The sequence below is a fragment of the Euprymna scolopes genome, chromosome 35 (genome assembly GCF_053919585.1).
Source record: "Euprymna scolopes isolate OS-2025 chromosome 35, ASM5391958v1, whole genome shotgun sequence".
In the NCBI taxonomy this organism is placed as follows: domain Eukaryota; kingdom Metazoa; phylum Mollusca; class Cephalopoda; order Sepiida; family Sepiolidae; genus Euprymna; species Euprymna scolopes.
In genome coordinates this window covers 68,657,101-68,683,812 of record NC_136516.1, presented here as the reverse complement: position 1 = coordinate 68,683,812, position 26,712 = coordinate 68,657,101, and the positions used below count along the sequence as shown (strand labels likewise).

At 33.6% G+C, this 26,712-nt stretch overlaps 1 protein-coding gene across 8 annotated transcripts in view; it reads right to left on the bottom strand.

Moving 5' to 3' along the window:
* LOC145259902 (NEDD4-like E3 ubiquitin-protein ligase WWP2) overlaps positions 1–26,712 on the bottom strand; it is a 225,611-nt gene that overhangs the window by 90,131 nt on the left and 108,768 nt on the right. For all 8 annotated transcript variants that reach the window (XM_080117823.1, XM_080117825.1, XM_080117829.1 and 5 more), the window contains exon 3: positions 11,648–11,734. In XM_080117823.1, the coding sequence (XP_079973949.1) occupies positions 11,648–11,705 (58 nt within the window). In that variant the 5' untranslated portion in view covers positions 11,706–11,734. The remainder of the gene's footprint in view (positions 1–11,647; positions 11,735–26,712) is intronic.

The window sequence follows — 26,712 nt, the reverse complement described above, 5'->3', positions numbered from 1 at the left end:
GTAGATCAATGAAAAGGAAAAACTGCAGCAGTTCCTACTAATATGGCAGAGAGTCTCCACCAGAAGCTACTGCATGGTCCAGACTCCATTCACCAAATGGCAATGCAGCAGTCCCTATATTATGCACTTGTCTATAGGACAGCCTCCTTGGGAGTTAATCTAAAGCTTGGATCCTTAACTATCAGGCAAATAATGTCAGCCTAGGAAAACGTTTGGGTTCAGCACCCTTATTAGTGACATGGCAACAAGAATATAAATAGAATAGGTTTATTTTTTAATGTTTGAAGTTTAGCATATTTTTTTTTATGTGAATGAAAACTTCCAATGTTATATTATAAACGAATAGTATTAATTTTAGTTGACATCGAAAAAATTTGCCAAATAAACATTTGGTTTCCGAGTTATAGGTCATTGAAACAATACTAATCATTATTTATTGTAAACATCTAACATGTGAAAGTGCACTGCTATTTCTGCCTATGGGATAGATAAACACTATCTGTGATCCTGTCAGTGGGATCATAAATCTGCCCTTGGTGTAATCATGTACACCAACAAAATTATGAAATGGCACCAAATATAAAAGCCATTTGGGCTTAGAAGAAAGATCTGAATATCATGATCAATAGGGCTACTTTTTTAGCCAACAATGGATACCCGGTTGGCACCCTCTGAATGTTGGTTATCTTTATTTTAAATAACAGAATATAAGATACTAAATACCAGTAAATAGGTATAAGCATAAACAAAGCAATAACTACACATAAGAAAATGACCACAAAGGAAATTAAACTAGTGATAAAGTGCTTTTACAAATGCAATCCCCACACAAAGAGGTTCCTTTAAACACATTTCCATATGTTTAAAGGAGCTATTGATTTCTAAATTCACTGTATTCACTAATATACAAAAAAAAAAATACCAATGTTTTGCTAAGTAAAACAAAATACCTTTACAAAACTTAGCTGATCGAATCTATCTATATATCTATTATATGGAAAAATGCGCGCATGAAAAGTAATATTCTTAAGATTTTATTAAACCTGGAAAAGTAAAGAACAAGATATTCTAGTAAAGTAAAAAATAAGAATTTTTTAGACTTAAAATATTGCAGCTAAAAATAAAATTTGAATATTGATAAATATTTTATTTATTATTTGCATATGTTGTTGTTTATTTTTGAGTTAGAAAGGGTGTCAGTCGCTGGATTGAACTTATTTCCCCCCTATTATTTGCATATATTTATGTAGTGAAAATTGTTAGAATAAAATTAATTCATTAGTTAGTTAGTAGATGGAATTAATAATTTTATAATTTACATAAAAATGAATTAAATGATCCTAATTATGATATAATAAAATTATTAATTTTTATGTAAATTATAAAATTCAAATTTTATTTTTAGCTGCAATATTTTAAGTCTAAAAAATTCTTATTTTTTACTTTACTAGAATATCTTGTTCTTTACTTTTCCAGGTTTAATAAAATCTTAAGAATATTACTTTTCATGTGCGCATTTTTCCATATAATTCATGATTTTTCCAGGCATTGCTATTGTATTAATATATAAATTTATAATATTTATTAATGATTGTCAAAAGAAATTAGCTCTCCAACACACATTTATGCAATATTTATCATTCAATCACAGTAGTTCCGAGCCAGGGTCTCTACCGAGACTGCGGTTCATGAATTCGTGATCTGTATAGAGCGTAAACTAACAAAAAAGAAGATGGCACTCGGTGTCTTTTTAGATATCGTTGAAGCTTTTGACAACATACCCTTCAGTAGTATGTTCAAGTTGCTACGAGAACTCAATGTGCCACCAGTACTCATCCGATGGATTGAGTATATGGTGAGGCACAGAACAGTTCAAGTAGAACTACTGAGGGCAACTGTTAAAAGGGAAGTAGTTAAATGAAACCCCCAAAGTGGGATTTTATCACCTTTACTATGAAACTGTATGCTGAATCCTCTTTTAAAGGAGTTTAAAAATAGGAATATTTATGCCCAGGCTGATGCTGATGACATCGCAGTGCTGGTCGCGGGTTCAAAAGCATCATTGGTTAGACGCATTGCCAAAATGGCATTAAATATTCCTAATAAATGGTCTAATCGAAATGAATTAGAATTCAGTAGCCGTAAAACAGAAATGGTCTTGTTTACATATAAAAGGAATTGCCAACTTGGTGACCTTTTTCTGAGTGGACAGAAATTGAAACTTTCGCAGGAGGCAAGGCTATTAGGGGTAATGATTACATTTTTCATCAAATGTGATAACAAAAAATTGGAGTTCATTCAAAGAATATGTATATAGAGAATTCAGTAATATTTTTAATCGATAAATTCACCATTTTTCGCTATAAAATCATAAGGAGAGTTAAAAAAATTAGTTATTAAAAAAAAGTTCGGTTATAAAAAAAACTGATACACGGGATTGAACCTAAAATCTTTCCACCAACCCCCGGTACTCTAACCGTTACGCTAACATGTCATATTGGCAAAATCGCAGTAAAAAAAAAATATATATATATATATATATATATACAAAAAAAAGTTATGCAAAATAAAAAAAGCGTTAGTCACTTATGTACTTACTCTCCTGTTTGTGTGAACCCACATATTTTGTTGTAACTTTTTTTTCTACTGAACCAATTTTCGAAATTTTTTTTCAAAATGTAGCTAATGAGGTGTTCTATCCAACTATATAACCTGTTTGAAATTTGGTTGCGAACGGAATTAGTGGTGGGGGTTTGAATGTGTCTCGATTCATTCAATTTCGGACTTAAGCATATATTCAACCACTACCGTGGTTGAATGATAAAAGTGAAAGTGTGTGTGTGTGTGTGTGTGTGTGTGTGTGTGTGTGTGCATTTCCCTACGCAATAACTCTGTCAATTTTCAGTTTCAGACTTGAAATTTGATATACAGGGTACTGAGATTTGGGAAAATCTATGTGATCGGGTTTCAGCCAGAAATTTGGCTATTAAGGGGTCAGTTCAACAATTTGACCTTTGGGACTCTACTAAACTCCTGCGACAATTTTGGGTCTAAACACTTGAAATCTTAGATATAGGTTCCTTGGACATGGATCTAACTTAATAACTTGATTTGAGCCCAAAACAATAAATGTTAAGGGGTCATAATAGGGGTCAAATTTAAAAAAAATTGACCTTTTTCTTTTCTTTTTTTTTTTTTTTTTTTTTTGCTCAGCATACACCTCCAAACACTCGGGCAACGCCAGGCACCCATGCTAGTATATCTATAAAAGTGAAATTGTTTGTGTGTGTCTGTGTACATTTTCCTACTAAATTACTCTTAATTTTCAGTCTACAGACTCGAGATCTGACATAAGGGTATTGAAATTTGGAAAAATGTTTTTAATCAGTTTTCAGCCAGAAATTTGGCTGTCAAGGGGTCAAAGTTTAACAATCTGACCTTGGAAAACTCTATCAAACTCCTTCACCAATTTTAGGTCTAAACACTTAATTTTAGATGTAGGTTACTTGGACTTCGATCTTACTTAATAACTTGATTTGAGCCCAAAAGAATAAATGTTAAGGGGTCAAAATTGGGGTTAAAGTTTTTAAAACGTTGATCTCTCAGTCAATTTTTTAAACATTTAAAATTTTACATAAAGTAGATTCAGACATAAAGCAAGTTTTTTAATGGATTTTTGGCCAAAAAATTTGGCTACCAAGGGGTCAAAGTTCAAAAGATTTGAGACCTTTGCAGTCTCTAGCAAACTAATCAGCCAATTTTGGGTCTAAACATTTAAAATTTTATATAAAGGGTATTCAGACATGCAGCAAGCTTTTTAATCAGTTTTTGGGTGAAAATTTGGCTGTCAATAAGTGAAAGAGTTGATCTTTGCAGACTCTACCAAACTCCTCTGTCAATTTTGGGCCTAAATACTTGAAATTCTAGATGTAGGTTACCTGGGCATGAGTCAAACTGAGATATATATATAATATATATATACACACACACACAAAAATTATGAACAGTACATAAGAGTCCAAGCAAAGCTGGGTTGAACTGCTAGTTTTAAATAAAAATCAATGTTTTACATCATTTTCTTTCATTCCTTTTCCCTAATTTTCCAGGATTAACTCTGGAATGTAATCTTCTTCTATCTATATATATAAAACGCAAAATGTGTGTGAACATTTTGTGTATGTCTTCAAAAGGCTTTTCTCGCACACGGTTCCGAGGTCGTTACGATCGCTTACAACTGTTTGTATGGGTCCTTATTGACTTTTACAAAATTATTGCTATTTTGGCTTCTAGCGTGTTGATTGGGCTTTTTAGTATAAATATGTGAAACTAAACTCAAACGACGTCTTCTCGGCATTGCTCCAGGGAAAAACGTCCAGAAGCAATCAGCTTTGATCAATCTTGTATATCAGACAGTTTTGGGAGCTGCTTTCCCCTCCCCAACATCCGTTGGGGGAAGAAACAGTCAAATTTGTGTAAACAAACCCAAACGCTGCTTGACTTCTATTTGACCTTCTTAATTAGGTCAAATGGAAGCAGCAGAGTTAACTTTTATTGCGCACGCCTGTTTTTATAGTTAAATAAATAAATTAAAACCTGCTTAACGTTGTATGTCGTTGGGGCTCAATGGTTAACGTAGCACTTTTTTTTTTTTTTTTCACACATTAATTTCCAACCTCAAGGGTACGGGTTCGATCCTCATACTTTCACCTACCAAAACATTTTTTTTATTATTATTTAACCCCCCCCCCCCCCGAGTTTTGATTTACCTCAAGACACCCGGGCATCGCCGGGTACCCCCCGCTAGTCTATTATATAAAGAAAAGTCGTGTCTGTGTAAAAGGCAAAAACTACACAATACAAACCCACAAAACTAATATATTTAATGCAGTTGGTAGCCTACCAATAAGATCTTCAGAAAGTTAGACTTTATCCTGACTAATTCTTTGACTGTATATGATGTAGAGAGAAACCCACTGTGGACTCCATTTTACAAGATAAAAACAGAAGAAAATGAACAACATTTCACAATTTAAACATTTACAAATTACCTTTTACATTGGGGAAGTGAGAAGTATATTTACTTGTGTCATGCCTCTGTGTTTATATAAAAATGATATGATTGTTTATAATATAAAAGTATGAATATAATTTGCTAGTAGAGCAAATCATATTTAGTTACTGGCAACTTATATATTACTTATTTAGTGTTATAAGATATGCCAGCAAATATATGCTCGACTTGATCACATATTTTTGCTAGTTGTTAAGTTACATCTATAAATATAAAAGCGAAAATGTGTGTATGTATGTATGCGTGTTTGTTTGTATGCATGTATGTGTGTTTGTATGTCTGCTAAAAACTTTTGACGGACAGAAGAAAAATTCACAAATTTGGTCTCATATGAAAGCCCCATCCTTCGCCCGACAAATATCGAAAAATTGGCCAAAAACGTTAATTTTTTCATCCTGAAATCAGCACTTTTCTACGGAAGGGGGGGGGGCAGCAAAAACCGTCCTCTCATGACGATATCGCTTCTACACCTGCGCCATACGACGTTGTAACCTGATTTAGTTTAAAGATTTAAAAAATGACCTAATTTAGTGTACGTCATCTTAGGTCAGTTGGTTAGAGAACAGGGTCATTATCTAAAGGTTTTGGGTTCGAATCGTGGTGTGAGATGTCTTTTTTTATTTCTTTTTTTTTTTTTTCGATTTTTTAAATTTTAATATTGATTAGCTTATTCTTAGGTTTTTATTAACACCCCCCCACCCCCAATCGACCACACACACCAAAAGAACACCCGGACAATGCCGGGTACCCATCGATTTTTTAAATTTTAATATTGAAACAGGCTTATTTAAGCTATTTTTCACGCGTTTGTTTTTTATTTTTTTTATTTTTCAGATTTTTTAAAGCAGTTTTAACGTTTGTTTTTCTGTTTTCTTTTTGTTTTTCCGATTTTTACATTTAACATCGTTCGTTTGCCTTACGTTAGTTTTTTTTTGTGTTTTTATTTTCGATTTTTTTAAGTTTTAACTTTTTTTTTATATAATATTTAAATTTTATTTAATATTTAAAAATATTTACTTCACTTATTCTTATGTTTTGATTACCCCCTCCCACCGCCCGAGCACACACACACACCTCTAAACACCCGGGCAACGCCGGTACCCCCTGTTTTATTTTTCAGATTTTTTAAAGAAGTTTTAACATTCATTTTTCTGTTTTCTTTTTTGTTTTTTTAGTTTATTTTTTTTTACTACGCTTATTCTTATGTTTTGATTAACACTCCCCCACCCTTGCCCGAGCCCACACATCTCCAAACACTCGGGCAACGCCGGTTACCTCCCCCCCCCGCTAGTTTATATATATAAAAGCGAAAATGTGTGTATGTGTGTTTGTATGTCTCACAAAAACTTTCGACACGGGTCACAGATATTCACAAGATTTGTATCATTTTAAAGCTCGATCCTTCACCCGACAAATAACAAAAAATTGGCCAAAAACATTAATTCCTTCATCCTAAAATCATCAGTTTTCTACAGGGAGGGGTCAGCAAAAACCGTCCTCTCATGACAAGTTCACTTCTACGCATGCGCAAATGACGTCAGAACATGATTTAGTTTAAATATTAAAAAAACCAATCCAATTCCGTCGACGTTGTTAGCTCAGTTGCTTAGAGGGTGGCCTCATTATCTAAAGGTTTTGGGTTCGAATCGTGGTGTGAGATGTCTTTTTTCTTTTTTCGATTTTTTAAACTTCAATATTGAAACAGGGTTATTTAAGCCATTTTCATGTGTTTCTTTTTTTGGTTTTTATTTTTCAGATTTTTAAAGAAGTTTTAACGTTCGTTTTTCTGTTTTCTTTTTCCATCACATTCGTGTTTTTTTTTGTTTTGTTTTTTTCCGATTTTTACATTTAACATCGTTCATTTGCCTTACGTTAGTTTTTTTTTTTTTTGGTGTTTTTTCCGATTTTTTTAAGTTTTAACATTTTAATATTTAAAAATATTTACTTTGCTTATTCTTATGTTTTGATTAACGCACACACACCTCTAATATTAAATAAATCTTGACCAGAGGAAATAGTTACAAAAACATGTCAAAATAGTAATATGAACTGGTTTTTAACAGCAGGAAAAATGTTTAGAAAGGAGAAAATCTTTAAGATATTTTAATAGATGTGGTCTCTTGTTCTAGACAGTCTCTTTCTCACAAAAGTTGTATATTATTTTTATTTTGTGAAATCCTTTGAAATGAGACTTCATAATTTGTGTATTGACTGTCTTGCAGACTGTTATCCTCATCTTTATATTTGTTGCTGTTGAAGAAAGCCACAGGATGAGTTGGCTGACACGTAGTGAAACAACAACAACTATGGAGATGAGAATAACAGTCCACGAAAAAGATAAATACACAAAGAAAAGTTAGTCTTTCTCTACTCCATTTTTCTAGTCGCACCTTAACAAAAACTCACATTCTACCACAACTGAAAAAAAACAAACTCTTCTTCCTCTGTACATCTGATGTTGGATGAAACTTTCATGAACAGAGTTTTTCAATAACTCCCTGTCTATAGAACACATTACTATTTGTTATGTGTCTGTCTAAGGATATGAATGTGCAACAAATTTAAAGAAAAATAACTAATAAAACCCAGAGTTAAAATAAAGAAATATTTTAGCATAAAACATACAAATAATATTTACAAATAAATAGACTTTCTTAATACTACTGCTACAAGGTTGAAAAGCAATTATAAGGTCTATAGCATTGATGGTAAAATGGGAGATAAGAACAACTTCTTTACATGTGGTATTTGGCTTTTAAGGAGTTTCTTTCGATTAGATTTTCATCCTAGAAACATTACAGGAGTTCTTAATAGCAAGCCGGCAACTGAAATCAACAACTGACACAGTTGCTAGTGTGGCATTCTTATATGGGTTCTGCATGGAATTTTCTTGATTATTCCAGATTGTTGTGAAAACATTCTAAACAGAATATTTTAATATTCTATTCATTTTCATAAGGAAAACAGACTGTCATAACACCATAAAACTGTTTCTCTGAAGATTACAACAGTCATTTTCAAATCCAATGTCAACAAATACTTGTAATAAACTGACTCCATAAGTAGTCAAACTTTGTTCATTCCATTTACAATTTTTAATCCTCTCATAGTATTCTTCATCATTCAACTGCCTATCCATCCACCTCATTATACCTTATCCTTTACTAGCTTCTGGCCTTGCTAAGATTAGTAAAAAAAAAAATTAAATAAGAATGATTTTAAATAGAAGATATTTGTGTTTCAGAAGAAAACAAAAATGTTTTATTGAATCATGCCATTCATTTGTTCATTTAAACTGAACCCCCCTCTAAAAATGCTAGAAATAAACAGAACAATATTTGTTATACATTTAGAATCTGTTAAATTAATTACAAGCTTAAGGTGATCCCAAAATCAATATGACCTAAATCTAATTCAATCAGTAAATAAAAAGGAAAATCCATTGCTCATATCAATTAGGTTAATTACTTTCGAAAACTCAATAGTAAAAAGTAAATAAAAATAATTTTCAATTAAAAAAATATTTTTTTCACTTTTTGATAATTCTAATAGAATTTTAGTTTTAGTATTAAAAACAAATTTCTCTATTTCATACAAAATAATTATTTTTTCTTTTCACTAACGAGTCGTCACTTACTAAGGTCAAAAACCACTTGAGGATAAAGGTTAAAAATGGATTGTTAGTTGAATGATGAAGAATATTTCAAGAAATGATGAACAGAAATTATCAAAACTAATGAGAACGGTTTATAATAAGTATTTGTTGACATTGGACTTGAAGACGACCAAGTTGTAGTTTGAAGGGAAGAAGTAATATTTTCCACATATGGGAAATTCTTGAAAAGAAACTCTGTCCATGGAAATTATTCTTGATGCTAAGCATACAAAGGAAAAGTTGGAATTCTTGCTGTGAATGTTTTACAAGGAAGAAGTAAAGCTTAAAGCTTAGCCAAACACTTCCCAGACTATTTTCTGTTACAAAGCAAAAAAATTTTATAAACAGGCACACAATGGGTATCTTATATAAACTAGCAGGTGTTACAAAATAATGTTCATTCCTGAACCAAATATTACGGCTTTTATCATGTGTGATATCTAATGTAAAGTAAAATACACTGTCCTGGTTTTTTTTTTCTTTTGAATAAGCATCCCCACTTATCAAGGCCTAGAGGCCACTCGAGGATAAGGGTGAAAGAGTGTACAGTAGAAATTAGACAATATAGTAACCGTTAGTAATGGAGATTCGGTAAATTTGTTAACTTATATGGAACGGCTCATCAAAAACTTGTTTATGTTAGACTTGAAGACAACCATATTTCTCTCTAATAGGTTCATAAGAGTAGTGGTTGATGCAGTGGTAGTAGTCAGCTGGAAAGCAGAAAAACGGAAGACAATCCCACAGGCATGCAGTTCTAAGAAAGAAGCTTTGCACATGGAATCTACGTTTAGGTTTAGGCACAGATAAAGAGTAGGGGAAACTAGTGATAGTGTTTTCTGCTAGACGGGTGTTTCTTGTGAAAGTTTGGCGAGGAAGGGGCATAGATTGGAGCTCAGCCGAGCACCTATCATGAAAATAACGATAAAGCAGAGACAAACTCGCAACATCTCTTCTGTGAGAAAGAGGTTGCAGGGAAGAGAAAAGGACATCCCCCACAAGGATATGAAGTCTATTTTGAACTCTATCAAGGCAGGATAAGTCCTTTCTAGAAGCTCCTGCCCAGATGTGGCAACAGTACTCCATCCTTGGACGTACCTGGCTCTTATATAGATAGAGAATTGCATCAGAAGTGAGATATCTACTGGATTGATAGAAGGTTCTGACCATTTTTCCACCGGCCTTGGCAACGGATTTAAGGTATGTGTTCCATTTAAGATCAGGAATAAAGATCAAGCCCAGAAGCTTGTCAAGACATGAGGCCTCCTCAAGACGAGAGCCATTCATTTCAATTGATGCCAGATGGGGATCAGAGCATTGATGATGTAAAGATAAAAGCTTGGTTTTAGATGCATTAAAAGTAACAAGCCAACTCTTTCCCCATTGTACCACTTACTCCAGATCAGAGGAGAGAGAATTAGAACTTGGTCGTTTACGGTCTTAGATGTGCTACCATAGATAGTAGTGTCTACGAATGATGTAAGGATGTGATTTGGAAGATCATTAATATAGATCAGGAAGAGAGTTGTACCTAGGATGGACTCCAGCATTAATACTGTGAGCTTCTGATTTCTACCCATCAACTACTACTCTTATGAACCTATCAGAGAGAAATGATTTAATAATTGAGAAGACATTTCCAGCTATACCATAGCTGGAGATCTTGTGAAGTAAACCTTTATGCCATACTCTATCAAAGGCCTTTGATATGTCAAGAGCAATTGCCCAAGATAGGTAACCTCCGTCAAGAGATTCACTAATCCTATGAGATATAACTGAAAGCACATCTGCTGTAGATCTAGCAGAACGGAAACCATATTGCGTGTCACTGAGAAGGTTATTTTTGCTGTTTACAGATCTTTTGTTTTTACTAATGAGTCACCATTAATTAAGGCCCAAAGACGACTTGAGGATAAAAGTTAAAGAGTTTGTGAGTTGGATGAAGGGACAAAACCGTGATGATTGGTAATGATTGTTGCAACTAGGCAAAATTTTACACTTTAAGAAAATGGCCCAACAAAAACGTTTTACATTGGGCTTGGAAACAACTATGTTGTAGTCAGCTGGGAAGGAACCATGCAGAATTGTGTTGCACAGACAGTTCTCGGAAAGAAACTGTGCTCATTTACTTTTAGGTAAAGAGAAAGGGAAATTATTAACAGTGGTTGTAGCTCAACATGATTTTATTGTGAATGTTTGGGGGGGGGCATAGATTGGAGTTTAGTTGAGCACTTACCATGATAATGATAAGAAAGGTTAGTGACATGTTTTCTTTGAGAAAGTGACTGTAAAGAAAAGAGGATGACATCCCCACTAGATTTCAAAATCAGTATTGTAATTTATCAAGAAAAGAAAGGGGGCTCAGAGCAGCTCATCCCAGGATATGGCAACAGTACTCCATCTTAAGACATATCTGACTCTTATACAACTATGTCCATTATGAACACAGACCTCATGATATTGTAAAAAAAAAATCCTCATTTAAAATCAATCTTGGTTTTCTCATAAAATTTTAGGGATTGGCACACAGGCAATTTTCCAGCTATCAAAGAAGCAAGATTCTGCAAGGCATTATGTTTAGAGAAGACAGCGGCCATCTTAGCAGAGCATTTCTTTAATACTATATCAAGGATAAGATCTAGTCCACATGCATTGAAGGTATTTTATAATAGTCAGGATATGGGAAGGGGTGATGATCAGATCATTTCATACCCTTCCATCTGTAGTGGAAAACTAAGGAGGGAGTGGTTTGTGGAGTTTAAGGTGGAGTTTAGGGCAAACTACTTCAGCAAGATTGATGTCCAATTCTGTATATATTCAGCATTGGCTCAAAGCATGATAATTAAGGCATTTAAATCTAACTGAAGATATAAAAAAAGGTTATCAAATAAATATTTTTGTTGTTCTTCAGATTTACTTACCAGTGACTTGCAGCTGGCAGTACTGCGGACTGGAACTGCCAGCTGATGCCTCCCCCATGCTGTCAAACTTTCAGTGGAGAGACTTAGCTGGAAATAAAAATAAAAAGCAAAACAATGAGACATTTTATAAAAACCAAATTAAAATCTTAAGACATTATTAAATATCAATTGAATTGGATCATTCTGGCTATTGAAGAGATAAAGTATTAAGGAGGAATATTGTAGGTATGGACAATTTTTAGTTCTCTTTATTTCGAATAATAGAATATATAAGAATAAATACCAGTAAATGAATGGTCTAACTGAATCCTCTGAGAATGCAGATTAAGTCATTCATTATAAAACAAGAACTTACACCTAAATGCGCATGAAGAAATCAATACAAGCTAAAAACACATTCTAATTAAATTTAATAATCTCATCTGCATAAAAAGATGATTTTATAGCATTAAAAGCATGACAGAATTATTTGAAACCATAAAACTTAAAAGCATAAGCAATTTTCTTGAAAGAAATGAAATCTTAATCAATATAAATCCGTAGACTTACAAAAAGCTACTGACATATACCCTGGATGATCCTTAGAAGAAATAGTTGGCTTCAGCAGCTAATTGAACCTTTTTGGCTACATAGAAGTAAAGTGGCAACCCTAGTCACGGGCAACCTAAAAGTGTAGGGAAGCGTGCTACTCTTTTCTCAGGATTAATCCAGATACTCTTGATCCTCAGCTTATAACAAGTGAGCATCTTTGGTATGACTGAACCAAGTATTGAACCACAGTCTTCCGACCCATTAGCAAATAGTCTTACTACTATGCTAAGAGGACTACGTGCCATTAAAAATGAACATGCACTAAAAATGCATTTTGATTTAACGTAGCAATCTCACCTAAATACAAATTCTATAGCATTAAACACATTTAAAAAAAAAAAAAAAAAAAAATTTGAACCATAAAAGCTTGAAGCATAAACTATTTTCTGAAAAGAAAGCCTCCTTCATGCAAATGCAAATCTTTAGAGCTACAAAAGGCTATCTACATACACTTGGGATATTCCTTAACAGAAATGGTTTCAAGAATTAATTGAATTTTGGTCTTTCTCTCTCAAATTTTTCTTGGAGCCCATATATATTAAATCCATTGCCTTTAATGTTTCTCATAAAATCGTTTCTCTCTACCTGTGTAAAAACTTTCTCACACCTGAGGCTATTTTCTATTTCTAAAAATCTAATATCAGATCATCTATTGTTGTCATATTTGAGCGGATGAATCTGCGTCCCATTTGAAGGTTCTTGATAAATTGCAGAAATATATCTAATTTGATTGGTCCCACATTTTATTCTTTCACTGCAACCTCTCTTTCATAGACATGTTGCTAGTCTCAGTCTTTTCTACAAATACTATTATGGCCTGTGTTCTCCAGAATCATCTGATCTATTCCTTACCAATGCCCAGAGGCCACTCGAGGATAAGGGTTAAAGAGTATACAGTAGAAATTGGGCAATATAGTAACCGTTAGTAATGGAGATTCGGTAAATTTGTTAAATTATATGGAACGGCTCATCAAAAACTTGTTTACGTTAGACTTGAAGACAATCATATTGTAGTCAGCTGGTAAGCAGAAAAACGGAAGACAATTCCATAGGCGTGCAGTTCTAAGAAAGAAGCTTTGCTCATGGAACCTACGCTTAGGTTTAGGCACAGATAAAGAGTGAGGGAAACTAGTGATAGTGTTTTCTGCTAGACGGGTGTTTCTTGTGAAAGTTTGGTGAGGGGGTCTATAGAATGGAGCTCAGCCGAGCACCTATCATGAAAATAACGATAAAGCAGAGACAAACTCGCAACATCTCTTCTGTAAGAAAGAGGTTGCAGAGAAGAGAAAAGGACATCCCCCACAAGGCTATGAAGTCTATTTTGAACTCTATCAAGGCAGGATAAGTCCTTTCTAGTAGCTCCTGCCCAGATGTGGCAACAGTACTCCATCCTTGGATGTAGCTGGCTCTTATATAGATAGAGAATTGCATCAGCAGTGAGATATCCACTGGATCGATATAAGGATCCCACCATTTTTCCACCAGCCTTGGCAACAGATTTAATGTATGTGTTCCATTTAAGATCAGGAGTAAAGGTCAAGCCCAGAAGCTTGTCAAAACATGAGGCCTCCTCAAGACGAGAACCATTCATTTCAATTGATGCCAGATGGGGATCAGAGCATTGATGATTTGAAGATAAAAGCTTGGTTTTAGATGCATTAAAAGTAACAAGCCACCTCTTTCTCCATTGTACTACTTGTTCAAGATCAGAGAGAGAATCAGAGAGAACTTGGTCGTTTACGGTCTTAGATGTGCTACCATAGATAGTAGTGTCATCAGCATAGATGTCTACGAATGATGTAAGGATGTGATTCGGAAGATCATTAATATAGATCAGGAAGAGAGTAGGGCCCAGGATGGACCCCTGAGGGACTCAAGCATTAATACTAAGAGCTTCTGATTTTTGCCCATCAACCACTACTCTTATGAACCTATCAGAGAGAAATGATTTAATAATTGAGAAGACATTTCCAGCTATACCGTAGCTGGAGATCTTGTGAAGTAAACCTTTATGCCATACTCTATAAAAGGCCTTTGATATGCCAAGAGCAATTGCCCTAGAAAGGTAGCCTCCATCAAGAAATTCACAAATCTTATGAGATATAACTGTAAGCACATCTAACAGAACGGAAACCATATTGCATGTCACTAAGAAGGTTATTTTTGCTAAGATTGTTGATTACTTCTCTATTTAACACAGATTCCAGTAACTTACTCATGACGCGCAAGAGACTTATTGGCCTGTACTGTGAGGGAGATGACCGATCACCTGAATTCTTAAATACGGGGCATACTGATGAGATTTTCCAGGGTGACGGGAAGCAATTCTCCTTAAGACAACATTTAAACAGTTTTGTAAGGATGGGCGCAAGTCCTTTGAGTACTATAATTGGAATACTGTCAGGGCCGGTTGCTTTACTGGAATCAAAGTTTTTGATTAGCTTGGCAACATCATGTACAGATATTTGTATATCACATAGCATGTTTTCTGATACAGGAGGAAATATTGAAGATTGGCAGCCTTGGTCGCAAAGGTTAGAATTAGCTGCAAAGTTCTTGGCAAAGAGTTTGGCTTTGTCTGATGCTGACGAGATTACCTCAGGTCCATTTATGAGAGTTGGGATAGAGCACATGCTTCTGTTTAGGATTCTGTTTGTTATTTGCCAAAACTGGTGGGAACCAAGCCGCTGATCAGCTACTTTGGACTTGACGGATTGAGCATGCAACTCTCTTGCATTCTTTATTACTTTTTTACAGTGGTTGCTGGCAGTTCTGAAACCAGCTTTAGTCTCAGGACGTCTATTATGTTGGAAGCAATGAAAAAAGTGATTTCTGTGCGCAATAGCAACAGCACATTCTGGAGAGAACCACGGCTGGCTGTTAGGTTTTTGCTGGAATTTTTTTGAGAGTATGAAACGGTCTATACCTACAATTAACCATTCTGTCAGGTCTGATACTATAGAGGACACATCCTTTTTAAACATGGAACGCAGAGGTAGATCTGATATAAATGTGCGGAAGCTATCCCAGTCAGCCATAGAGTATCGATATACTGTACGATGGAGAGGTACATCTGGGGACTTATTACATTTCATTTTTATCTTAATTGATACAACAGAGTGGTCGGAAGATCCAAGTGGAGACAGAACAGAAGCTGAACACAGTTCAGGGCAAGTTGTGAGAAAGAGGTCTAGGAGACTTGCATACTGGCCGTCAGAATCGGGAACACGGGTGGGTTCATGAACAATCTGAGTGAGGTCATAAGCAATGGAGAAATCATGACAGAACCTCCCCTCATCATCGGTCTTGTTTGAGTGAGTTAACTATTCCACATTGTGAACATTGAAGTCTCCACAAACATGAATATTAGCTGAAGGATAAGCAGATAGGACTTGGTCAATTTTCTCAGCTGTTTTTAAAGATAGTAACTCCACTGTTGTGGGGGCGATAGAGAGCAAATATAAATGCAGTAGTTTGAGCTAGTGCAACCCGGAAGCACATATAGGGTAAGTTAGGATCTTCTCTGGAGATGTCCCTACCACATGGAAATCCATCTTTTATATAGGCACATATTCCATGTCCATGGCGATCTTGGGGGTCAGATTTGGAAGTTAAATTAGAGTATTCTTTAATTACGAACTCATCTAGGGAAATGGTCTGTCCAATGCCAGTTTCACTTAGAAATAATATGTCTGGTTTAGTCTCCTGTAATTGGGTTTCAACCTCTGGAAGGTTAGAACGTAGACTCCTGATGTTAGAGAAGGAGACCTGGTAGTGGGGGTCTACGTTAGAAGTTGGAGATCCGGGTTTAATCGTGTTTTTTATTGAGACTTTTCATGATGGTGTTTTGGGATTTGTGGACTCGGTCGACAGACATGCCTGCAGCAGGGCAGAGAGGGAAATGAAGAGAGAAATAGAAATGAAGAATTTTTTTTTTTTTTTTTTTTGTAGCACATGAAAAGGTAAAGCCATAACAATTACCCACTAATATGGCATCGAGAGGCCCCACCAGAAGCTACTGCTTGTTTCCTTTAATTCAATTCACCATTTTAATACCTTATTGTAATACAGCTTCCAATTCCAGTAGTTCCTTTCCAAGGAGTGTAAGTTTGTGGAACTCTCTTCCGGCTCATTGTTTTCTTTCTATCTACAGCCTTTTGAAGACTAAGGTCTATCGGCATCTCCTGTATTTACAATAATTATCTTTTGTTCTTATTAGCTCGTTACATCAATTGGCTTCATACTTTGTATCAAGCAATTTCTATTATATACACACATACAATTATAAATAGAAATAAAACCTAAATTAATATGCAAATCACAATCATACCCAATCTAAGGATGATAAAACTATGATCCAGAAGAGCTAACTCCTTTTCCGTTTCAGGCAGTTAACTCTTCCCTTTTATCACTTTTATGCAAGTTCTTGTGTGGAGATTTGGATATGGAAGAACAAGGTGAAACAGATGCAGACAGACGTCAATGAAAGGATGATTTTGAATACAGCTAAATTAAGATGAAGATATATTACTTCTGTCTGATAATTATGGCACACAAACTCAAGTAATATCAAACTAAGACTGATCTAATTAGTATTATTTTGTGAGTTGCCTCCTTGTAAATAAAATGCCTACGTCAAATCAAGTGTGAGTATCCTCTTTTCTTCCACTACTTTTGTCATTCATGTACTACATACATACACATATTCATCTTCGGACATAATGTTTATGATATGCTGACAATCTCATTTCTAACAGCCTATAAAGAATTAGCATAAATCAATTTTCATTTATTTCAAATCAAATGAATAATTTGATTTGGGAAAATCTTTTCAATCGGTTCTCGGCCAGAAATTTGGCTGTTAAGGGGTCAAATTTCAACGATTTGACCTTTGAAAACTATACCAAATTCCTCTGCCAATTTTGGGTCTAAACACTTGAAATTTTAGATATAGGTTACTTGGACATGGATCAAACTTTTTAATTTGATTTGAGCCCAAAACAATAAATTTTAAATAAAATAAATGTTGGGGTCAAAGTTAAAAAAATTTGACCTCTGCAGTTTCTATCAAATTACTCAGCCAATTTTTGGTCTAAACATTTGAAATTTTATATAAAGTGTATTCAGACATAGGGCAAGCTTTTTAATCGGTTTTTGGCCGAAAATTTGGCTGCCAAAGGGGTCAAAGTTAAAAAAATTTGACCTTTGCAGTCTCTAGCAAACTATTCAACCAATTTTGAATCTAAACATTTGAAATTTTACATAAAGGGTATTGACACGCTTTTTAATCAGTTTTTGGGCGATAATTTAGCCGCCAAGAATTCAAAGTTGAAAGAGTTTACCTTTGCAGACTCTACCAAACTCCTCCACCTATTTTGGGTCTAAACACTTGAAATTTTAGATGTAGGTTATTTGGACACGAGTCAAATTTTTTAATATATATATTCATATGCACATAAAGTTATGAACAGTACATAGGACCCCAGCAAAGCCAGGCTTAACTGCTAGTAGTAAATATATATAAGAAATAGAACAATCCTGTAGAGAAATCTAGGAAGAAAAAACTAAATGTAATTCTTTTTTTTCTCAACTTTTTATTTATTAAAATTAAATTATAACAAAGTTAAGTAAATTTTGCAATAAAAGCCAAGTTCATTGCTTAGTTGAAAGTTGTTTTTTCTTTATTTGATGACCTATTTCCTTTCAAATAAGCTTAATAAATTTGTTTTTAAATATTTTCCAATCTATATCAATAAAAAAAAATTTCCCATGTTCGACTAATAATTTCCAAATTGTGAAAAGATGAACCCGAAGATTGTAGATCATATCATTCAAAATGTTGTGAGAATAACATAAGATGAAAAAGTCCAAATAAGCCAAAATTATCCATTTCATTTAAAAAATTCAAAAACAAGATGTTACCTAATTTCATAATCTTGCATATAATAACGAAACCACCGTAGGTTGGCAACAACAGATGGCACATGAAAAATTATTATGTTTAAGCCATTAACCATTACGTTATCTAGCTATGGAACACAATTACATACACATTATTTCGTAATATTAAAACATTACATTTAGTTCGAGGAGCACCATGTTCACCATCGTCCTAACCTACAGAGGGAGTAGCTCAAATTTCACCCTCATTTTATGAAGTCCTTTTTTTTTCTTTTTTACAAGGCCCGGAAGCCACTCGGGGATAAGGGTTATTGCATGTACAGTTAGTGTTCAGATTTGATAAAGTGTCTTACTTAAGGGGGCGGTTCATCAGGGATTTGTTTATGTTGGACTTGAAGACATCCAGGTTGTAATCAGGTGGGAAACAGACAAATGGAACAAAGTTCCACAGGCGTGCACTTCTAAGAAAGAAGCTTTGTTCATGGAATCTATGTTTTGGATTTGGCACAGATAAACAGTGAGAAAAATTTTTGACAGTGGTTTCAGCTAGACAGGTGTTTTTTGTGAAAGATTGGCAAGGGGAGGACGAGGGATTGGAGCTCAGACGAGCACTTGCGTGGAAGTAACGATAAAACATAGACCGGCTCACAACGTCTCTCCTGTGGGAGAGAGGTTGCAGGGAAGAGAAAAGGGCATCCCCCACTAAGCCACGAAGTCTATTTTGTACTCTGTCAAGGCAGGATAGGCTGTTTTTAGCAGCTCCTGCCCAGATATCGCAGCAGTACTCCATCCTTGGACGTACTTGGCTTTTATATAGACAGAAAATTGCATCAGTAGTGAGATATCTTCTGGAGCGATAGAAGGATCCTACCATCTTTCCAGCGACCTTCGCAACAGACTTGATGTACGTGTTCCATTTCAGGTCAGGAGTAAAGGTCAAACCCAGAAGCTTGTCAAAACACGGGGCCTCTCCCAGACGAGAGCCATCCATCACAATTGATGCCAGATGGGGATCAGAGCGTTGATGATGTAAAGATAGGAGTTTGGTTTTAGATGCATTAAAGGTAACCAGCCAGTCTTCCCCCACTGAACCATGCGCTCAAGATCAGAGGAGAGAGAATCAGAGAGAACTTTGTCATTTACAGCCTTTGATGTGTTGCCATAGATGGTCGTGTCATCAGCATAGATGTCAACGAATGATTTAAGTATGTGTTTAGGGAGGTCATTGATGTAGATCAGGAAGAGAGTTGGGCCCAGGATTGACCCCTGAGGGACTCAAGCATTAATACTGCAGGCCTCCGATTTTTGTCCATCGACCACTACTCTTATGAGCCTATCGGAGAGAAATGATTTAATGATTGAGAAAACATTTCCAGTTATACCGTAGCTGGAAATCTTGTGAAGTAGACCCTTATACCATACCTCGTCAGTAGAAAGATAAAAAAGGAGACTGCTTTTTTTTTTTTTTTTTTTTTTTTTTTGGTGTTTGTTATTTTCCCCTGTAATTAAACATCAACACCCTCACATTACTTATAGAAAAGTTTAAAATGAACTATATCAGTGGGGCTTCACTTTACTATATAAATGTAAATAAAATGATCACTCATTTCCTGACCAGAAAGTAGTATTAGTCAGCCAGTTCTTGACCACATAGCACAGGACAGAATAGGTAAACAGTTTTTCATATTTCTTAAAATAAAAATTTTATAGGAAAAAGTGCACAACTTTAAAATAAATCATGCCTTTCAGTATAATTCAACACAAATTTTAAGTTCACAATGACATTACAACAAAGAAAAAATGTAAAGTATACTTGTTTAAAACCAAGAAGCCAAACATGCGAGGTCCCTCTCCACAAGTGAAAAACTTACTTTCACCATAACTAATGTTTATGCAATTTTTTTTTTTTAATTATTCTAGACATAGTTATTGAGAAAAGTACAAACAAATGAATGGATGAATGATCTGGAGGGCAATTTTACCCCTATAATGGCCCCTAGGAGGGCACCCAGAGTTATCCCAGAAAATCCGTTTTGGCAAAAATTTATTTTCACCATGGCTAATGTTTGTTTAAAAAAAATTTTTTTAAATGTCCAAGACGTGGTTATTGAGAAAAGTGTGAACAAACAGATGAACGAGAATGAATTACTAGGTCCAATCCCTCCTTTGTCAGGGACCAAAAATTAGAAAGTCGTGGCCATTTTCGAAATATGAAACAATGGTTATTCATTTTGTTCTATACTATGCAATCAAGAACTAGGTAACCATTTAATGTTAAATTTATACAATAAAGTGAACCTCACTTTAAAATCTAAAAATACCCCTCACACCCACTCCTAATATTTCCAAGGTTTTGATACAAGTCACCATGGTTGTATAACTAACTTTAAATGATTCTCTGTTGGAAATTTCAGAACTGCAGCTGGCGCAATATAATTTTATTTTGTCATTTAAAGATATGTTGATACTGCAGTGAAAGTCACCTGTTATGATATCCCAAGTCTGGAATTTCGATAAGTACACTTGTTAGTATTATTAGTGTAGTCAATATGCGGTCATTTTATAAAGAAATGTAAGTGATGTTTTCAAGACTATAATTATTATCTCCCATCTGACTAAGATGAATGGGTGACACATTAGTAATGTTTTCAAAATGGGGAGTTTTTTTTCCGTTGATCATCAACAATGTCATGAGAAAAGAGAAGTGAAAGTAGTTCTGAGCCACGTTAACAGACAGAGCTAATTGTCAACTGTCACAATGTTAGTGTCTACCAGTGAGTTGTCAATTGTCGATGCTGAAACTCCTTAGATTTGAAGACTAACCAAGGATGCTTACTGATGTAAGGTCAGGTTATTTTGAGGAAGCAGTTATATGCCAAAAACACTCTTTTACACCGTTTCAAATTTAACAATTACAGTATTGCAGCAGAGAAGAGGTTTGTTGGATCCTTACCCAATATTGTCAAAAATCAACGAGGAAGATGGATCAAATCTATGGCATGAAATCGCCAAGTCAGATGTTCAAAAGCTTGCAATGTGGGTGCCATTCATCGGAGATGGTAAAGACACTCATACAAGATTTGGCCTCTTGGCTCTGAGCAAAATGTATCTGCTCTAATGCTGCACTTCATCGTGAACAGGAGAAATCCTTCTAAACTAACACAATTTTTATTTCTTCTCCAATCCCAAGTGCCCCTGATTTTAAAAAAAAAAATGTGTTTTACTCAGCCCTTATAAGGAGGAAACTAAATAAAAACATAAAAACAAAAATAGGTGATATTCTGTCGACTTGGCACATGGTCTTTGAGTCTGGTCGGATCTATTACACCACTTTAATTGTGGGTGTTGGCAATCATTACACTATCCCTGAGTTGAGTATTCAATTATAAAAAAAAAAAATGAAGGAAATTAATACCAGTATGAGTTAGTCAAAAAATCATAACTGGCTGATTGATATAAGTAGCATTACAAGCGTATGCTGTATTTTTGTGGAGATCGGCAATATTACATACCTAATATGCTTCAACAAGTCATATCTTTTTTATTTGTTGGTCAATTTTTAAAAGAATTACATTGATGAAAAGAGAATAAAATAAGCATTCCAATGATGTTAATTTATTTTTCTTTTATGCGTTCAATATTTTTATGCTCCAAGTTAAAAATGAAAAAACGGTAAAAAAAAATTACAGCAGCAAAAAGGGAAAGTTTTTTCAATGTTTACATTTTATACGTTACGTTTGGAGACATATGTGCGGGGTTAACTTTGATTGGATACGGCTGAAAATTTTACAGGCTATATAAACATAGAAGTCCATCTCTCCTGGTGTTTGATTTTTATTTTTACGACCACAGAAAGCAAAGTTACGACCGAGCAAAGTTGACAAAGAATATTCCAAAATTGATAAGATAAATCGGTATATATCATCCATTTTCATGTATATTATGTAAATATTTGATAATTATTAATTGCACGGAATTTTATTTCAAATGTTATCTTTTATAGAAATCAAATCAGCTTACAGAAAAATGCGTCATGCACTGAGCTGACTAAAGTATTCTCTTAAAAATAGAAAACTCTTAGTAGACTAGTCATTTTTTATTCTGAGTTCGTCAATTCAAAAAAAGATTTAAGTTTTTCAAGTTTGATTTCCAAACAATACTATTTTGTTGTTTTTAACGCTTTTAGTACACATGCACTAAAAGAGTTAAAAAAAAAAACAACAAAATGCACTAAGTACATGCGTTTAACTTCTTATTTGTAAAATTGTGTTTTTTAGTGGTAAAAAAACAATATATATATATATATATATATATATATATATATATATATAACAAATAAAAGGTACTTGTGCACTTATGCTAGCATGCTGAAATAATAACGCTATTATTTAGAAACCCATTCTTAACATGGGGAAGGAAGGGTGTTTTTTGTTAACTATTCTGTACTTTCACCTAACAATTAAATAAAAAAGATATTGTGAAACTTGAATTTATTTTTAACTCATTGTCAGGACCATTTTTTCGAATTTGTAAAACAAACCAGTTTTTTTTTTTTAACTGAAGATATCTAAATAATAATAATAATAATAATAATAATAATAATAATTAGCCGGTTCGATAAAGAATTTCATTGTGATGCATCTTGTAAAATTTTACTTTGTTTCCACATTAACATTTTTCTTTAAAATGACTACCTTTTAAAGTTTTCGGGTATGCTGAAAACGAATATCGCATTTAAATTTTCCGCAAATAAGTAGCTTTCCGGATATTAAGCAATGTCATTTATTATGTTATTGCTGGTGACCATCTTGGTACACATGTTTGCACATAGTTTCTCGGGGTTAGGTTTGTACACTCGAGCATACCAGAAATGACATTACTTAATATCCAGAAAACTACTTATTTGCAGAAAATTTAAATGCGATATTCGTTTTCAGCATACCATAAAACCTACAGAAGTAATCATTTTAAATGTTAAAGCGGAAACAAGGTAAAAAAATTACCGTTTTATTTCTTTGTTGTTTACATAATTGAATTTTCAGTAAAACAGAATAGAAATGACAAAAATTACCATCAACTGGTAAATATATATTGTTGCTTATCAGGATTCCTGGTATCCTGGTACTGTGAAAGTTATATCGAGGATTCATGTAGAGTATGATTTATGGTTGCATCTCAGAAAATAGAAGTATATTTTGGGCCAGATAGAGAGGATTTACAAAATTGGACTGATCCCAAAATGCATAAGTTCTGGTCGACTATGGGAATTTCCATCTTTTACAGAAATCCAAAATCTATATGAAAAATTTTCTTGATTTATTTCTGACATTAATTCATATCTACTCAATTTTTTTTTCTTCGAGGGGAGTAGTAAATACCAGCCATGAATGCTCTTTAGGAATTCAATGGATACACCCAAGATTAAGCTCTCCTTTGGTGAAGAAGCAGGAAAATGCCTATTCTCAATAAAGCTATATTTAAATACCAGTATAATACTTAGTTTTGTTCATGAATAGACACCCAGTTTAAAAAAAAATTGAAATTTGTACATCTGAATTTATAATTCATGGCTTATGGTAAAGAGATACATCAGATTTGACTGCATAATCAGAAAGGGCACACAATTTTACATAAGACTGCCAAGTTTCATGAGAATAGCTTGAAAAATAAATAAATGGTAGCGAAATTACCGAATTTCTTGAAATGTTGAGGTCCGTAATTTAGCCCACTTTTTTTAAAGAAAAATGTCCACGGAAAATCCTAAATTTTGGCACTTAAAATTCTCATAACTTTTGAACTACTGATGGTATTTGCATAATTCAAACCGTTTTAAGCATCTTTTATATAGCTCTTTCCATGCACGTTGATAAAATAACAATTACCTAAAAAAAAATCAACTTGTAATCCTAATAATAAGAATTTAAAAAAAATCAACTTGTAATCCTAATAATAAGAATTAAAAAAAAATCAACTTGTAATCCTAATAATAAGAATTAAAAAAAAATCAACTTGTAATCCTAATAATAAGAATTAAAAAAAAATTTTTTTTACAAGCTGGACTACCCAGTATCCTTTTTTTTGTTTTTTTTTTTTTAATTTTTCTTTAATCACCCCCCCCCATATTTCACCTCTTTTCTTTTCTCTTTTTTGTAAGAAAATACGTACATTTTATGAAAGATGATTAAATAAAGGAATATGTTATTTAAAGATTGGTTGCAATAAAATTGATCAGACATCTTTAAATCTCATAAATACTTGCAAATTTTTTAAAACTAATCCATTTATTTTTGTTTTGTTTATTTAATTTTTTTATAAACAATATTTTGAAAGTTAAACCTAATTATTATGGCATCATTTAGTCATTAAATTATTCAACCAAATTATTTTAAAATTAAAATTGAGTAAAGATTTTTAGAAAGATCAATCAAAATAAAAGTTAACAATATGAGTAGGCAGATTCAGTGAGTGAAGCATTACATGACAAATGCATAAGACGGTAAAAACCAATGGTTCGTCTGGTGTGTCAGATATGTAAACTATTAAACTGAAATAGAGTAGAACCCCGGGACAGGGCATTAAAACTTAGTAACAAAATACAGTGCAGTATATAATACACACATATATAATCAAATAACATTATAAATAACACTGCAAGGCGGGCAAAAACCCTAACCAGGGCCGGAAAAACATTGTATTCAACATTGTAACCTGAAAAAAAACGTATCCTAGGACCACCGTATCTCGGGGTTCTACTGTACATTTTTTTTATTATTATTATTATTATCATCATTGGAATCCTTTGAGAAAAGTAATTTGTATATTTATTTATTATTTATGTGCAGACTGTTACCCTCATCTTCATAGTTGAGGTTGTTTCACTACTCACGGGCACAGTGAATAGACGCACTGAATCTCTACAGTTCCAGATGAGCATTGTCTGAAGATAGCAGTTTCAATCCTACCCAAAAGCAGGCCAGAGGATTAGTTGGCCAAAACGTGGTGAGACGACAACAACTATATGGATGGCAGTAATTGCTGAAAATGCAGTTAAGAGACTCAGCATTCCTATCCCATCATGGTTAACAACTACTTGAAGAAGGTCCGAGGAATAGTTAGCCAAAACAACAACTATGAAGATGAGGATTACAGTTCACAGACAAATATGAAATACATTCTGATTGGATTTTATTTTGCAATTATTGTTTATACATAAAATCTTTAAAAATATGTCCATTTTAATAAACAATGGTAAATTTTAAAAATACAAGTTACACTGATGCGAGATACACATGCATATAAACTTGTCTCAATTTTAGTAATATGGGGATAAACAAAAGAAACTGACTAAAACAATGTTAAAATATGACTAATAATATTCTTAAATAAAATCAAAATTAACATTCATATGAAATAGACATTCATTTATGAAAATCACTTTGTAATGACAAAGTTCTTGTAGTTTTTTTGTTTTTTTTTGTCAACTCTCCTGAATACTAATCCAATCTAACACTAACCCAGCAGTAACAATCACACATACATATACTTTCAATATGTCTTATAAATTTAGTTCTATTTAACATATAAATGGGGCCTTGATAGGTACTGCTACTTCTGGTTAGAATGGACTTGGTAGTAATGGCAACACTCTGCAAAACTCCTAAATTGGGACTCACTACCAGATGCATTTTGGAAGCATCATACCCCGATGGAAAGAAAGTTGAAGTAGTTGATAGAGTTTGGATATAAGGTAGGCAGAAAAAAATTAAAATAACTCGTAAAGAAAGATGCATTTTGGAATGATGAAGTATGTTAGGGAAGAACACCTTGCCCAAGAAGGTTCAACGCAGTTTAATGGTGTATTTGGAAGAAAGGGCGACAGAACTTTATTATATATGTGTGTGTGTGTGTGTGTGTGTGTGTGTGTGTGTGTGTGTGTGTGTGTGTGTGTGTGTTATTCTAATTTAACATGGTTAGACTGGTTGAGCAATATACAAGATTGCTGCATTGAGACATAGCTAAAATAAAAAAAAAATTTTAAGAAAAAGAAAAGTCTTATCTACATAAATGTTTGAACAAAATATGTTTTGAAGGAAAATATTTTTTTAACATGCTGCATTAATATTAGCAAATAATAATAAAATTAGTAGTACATAATAAAGCTAATACCTTACAGAAAAGGTTTCTCCTCCAAAAGATATTTTTGAATTCAAAGCTTCACCCAAAATTTGCTAAAACTTGTGCTATAATCTTTCATGCAGATTGTCTAACGCGGCTGCAATATTCATTTGCGTAGAAATCATAACTGGTAGCTATGTCGTTCTTTTTCATTGCCTTTGATTTCAATCAAAATTCCTAACACGTTAAATGACAAAGTAATTTTTACATAAGTATTCAATCATTTATCTGAAATAAATTACTTTTATAAAAAAAAAACTTATTTGATAGATGACTCTGCATTAAAAACTGCATCCTGATTTTTGATTACACAATTTTTTGTTTTGTTTTTAAACAACCTATGCATCATTAAATTGGGAAAAAGAAAGTGAAGTTATATTGTATCTTCTCTTTTATAT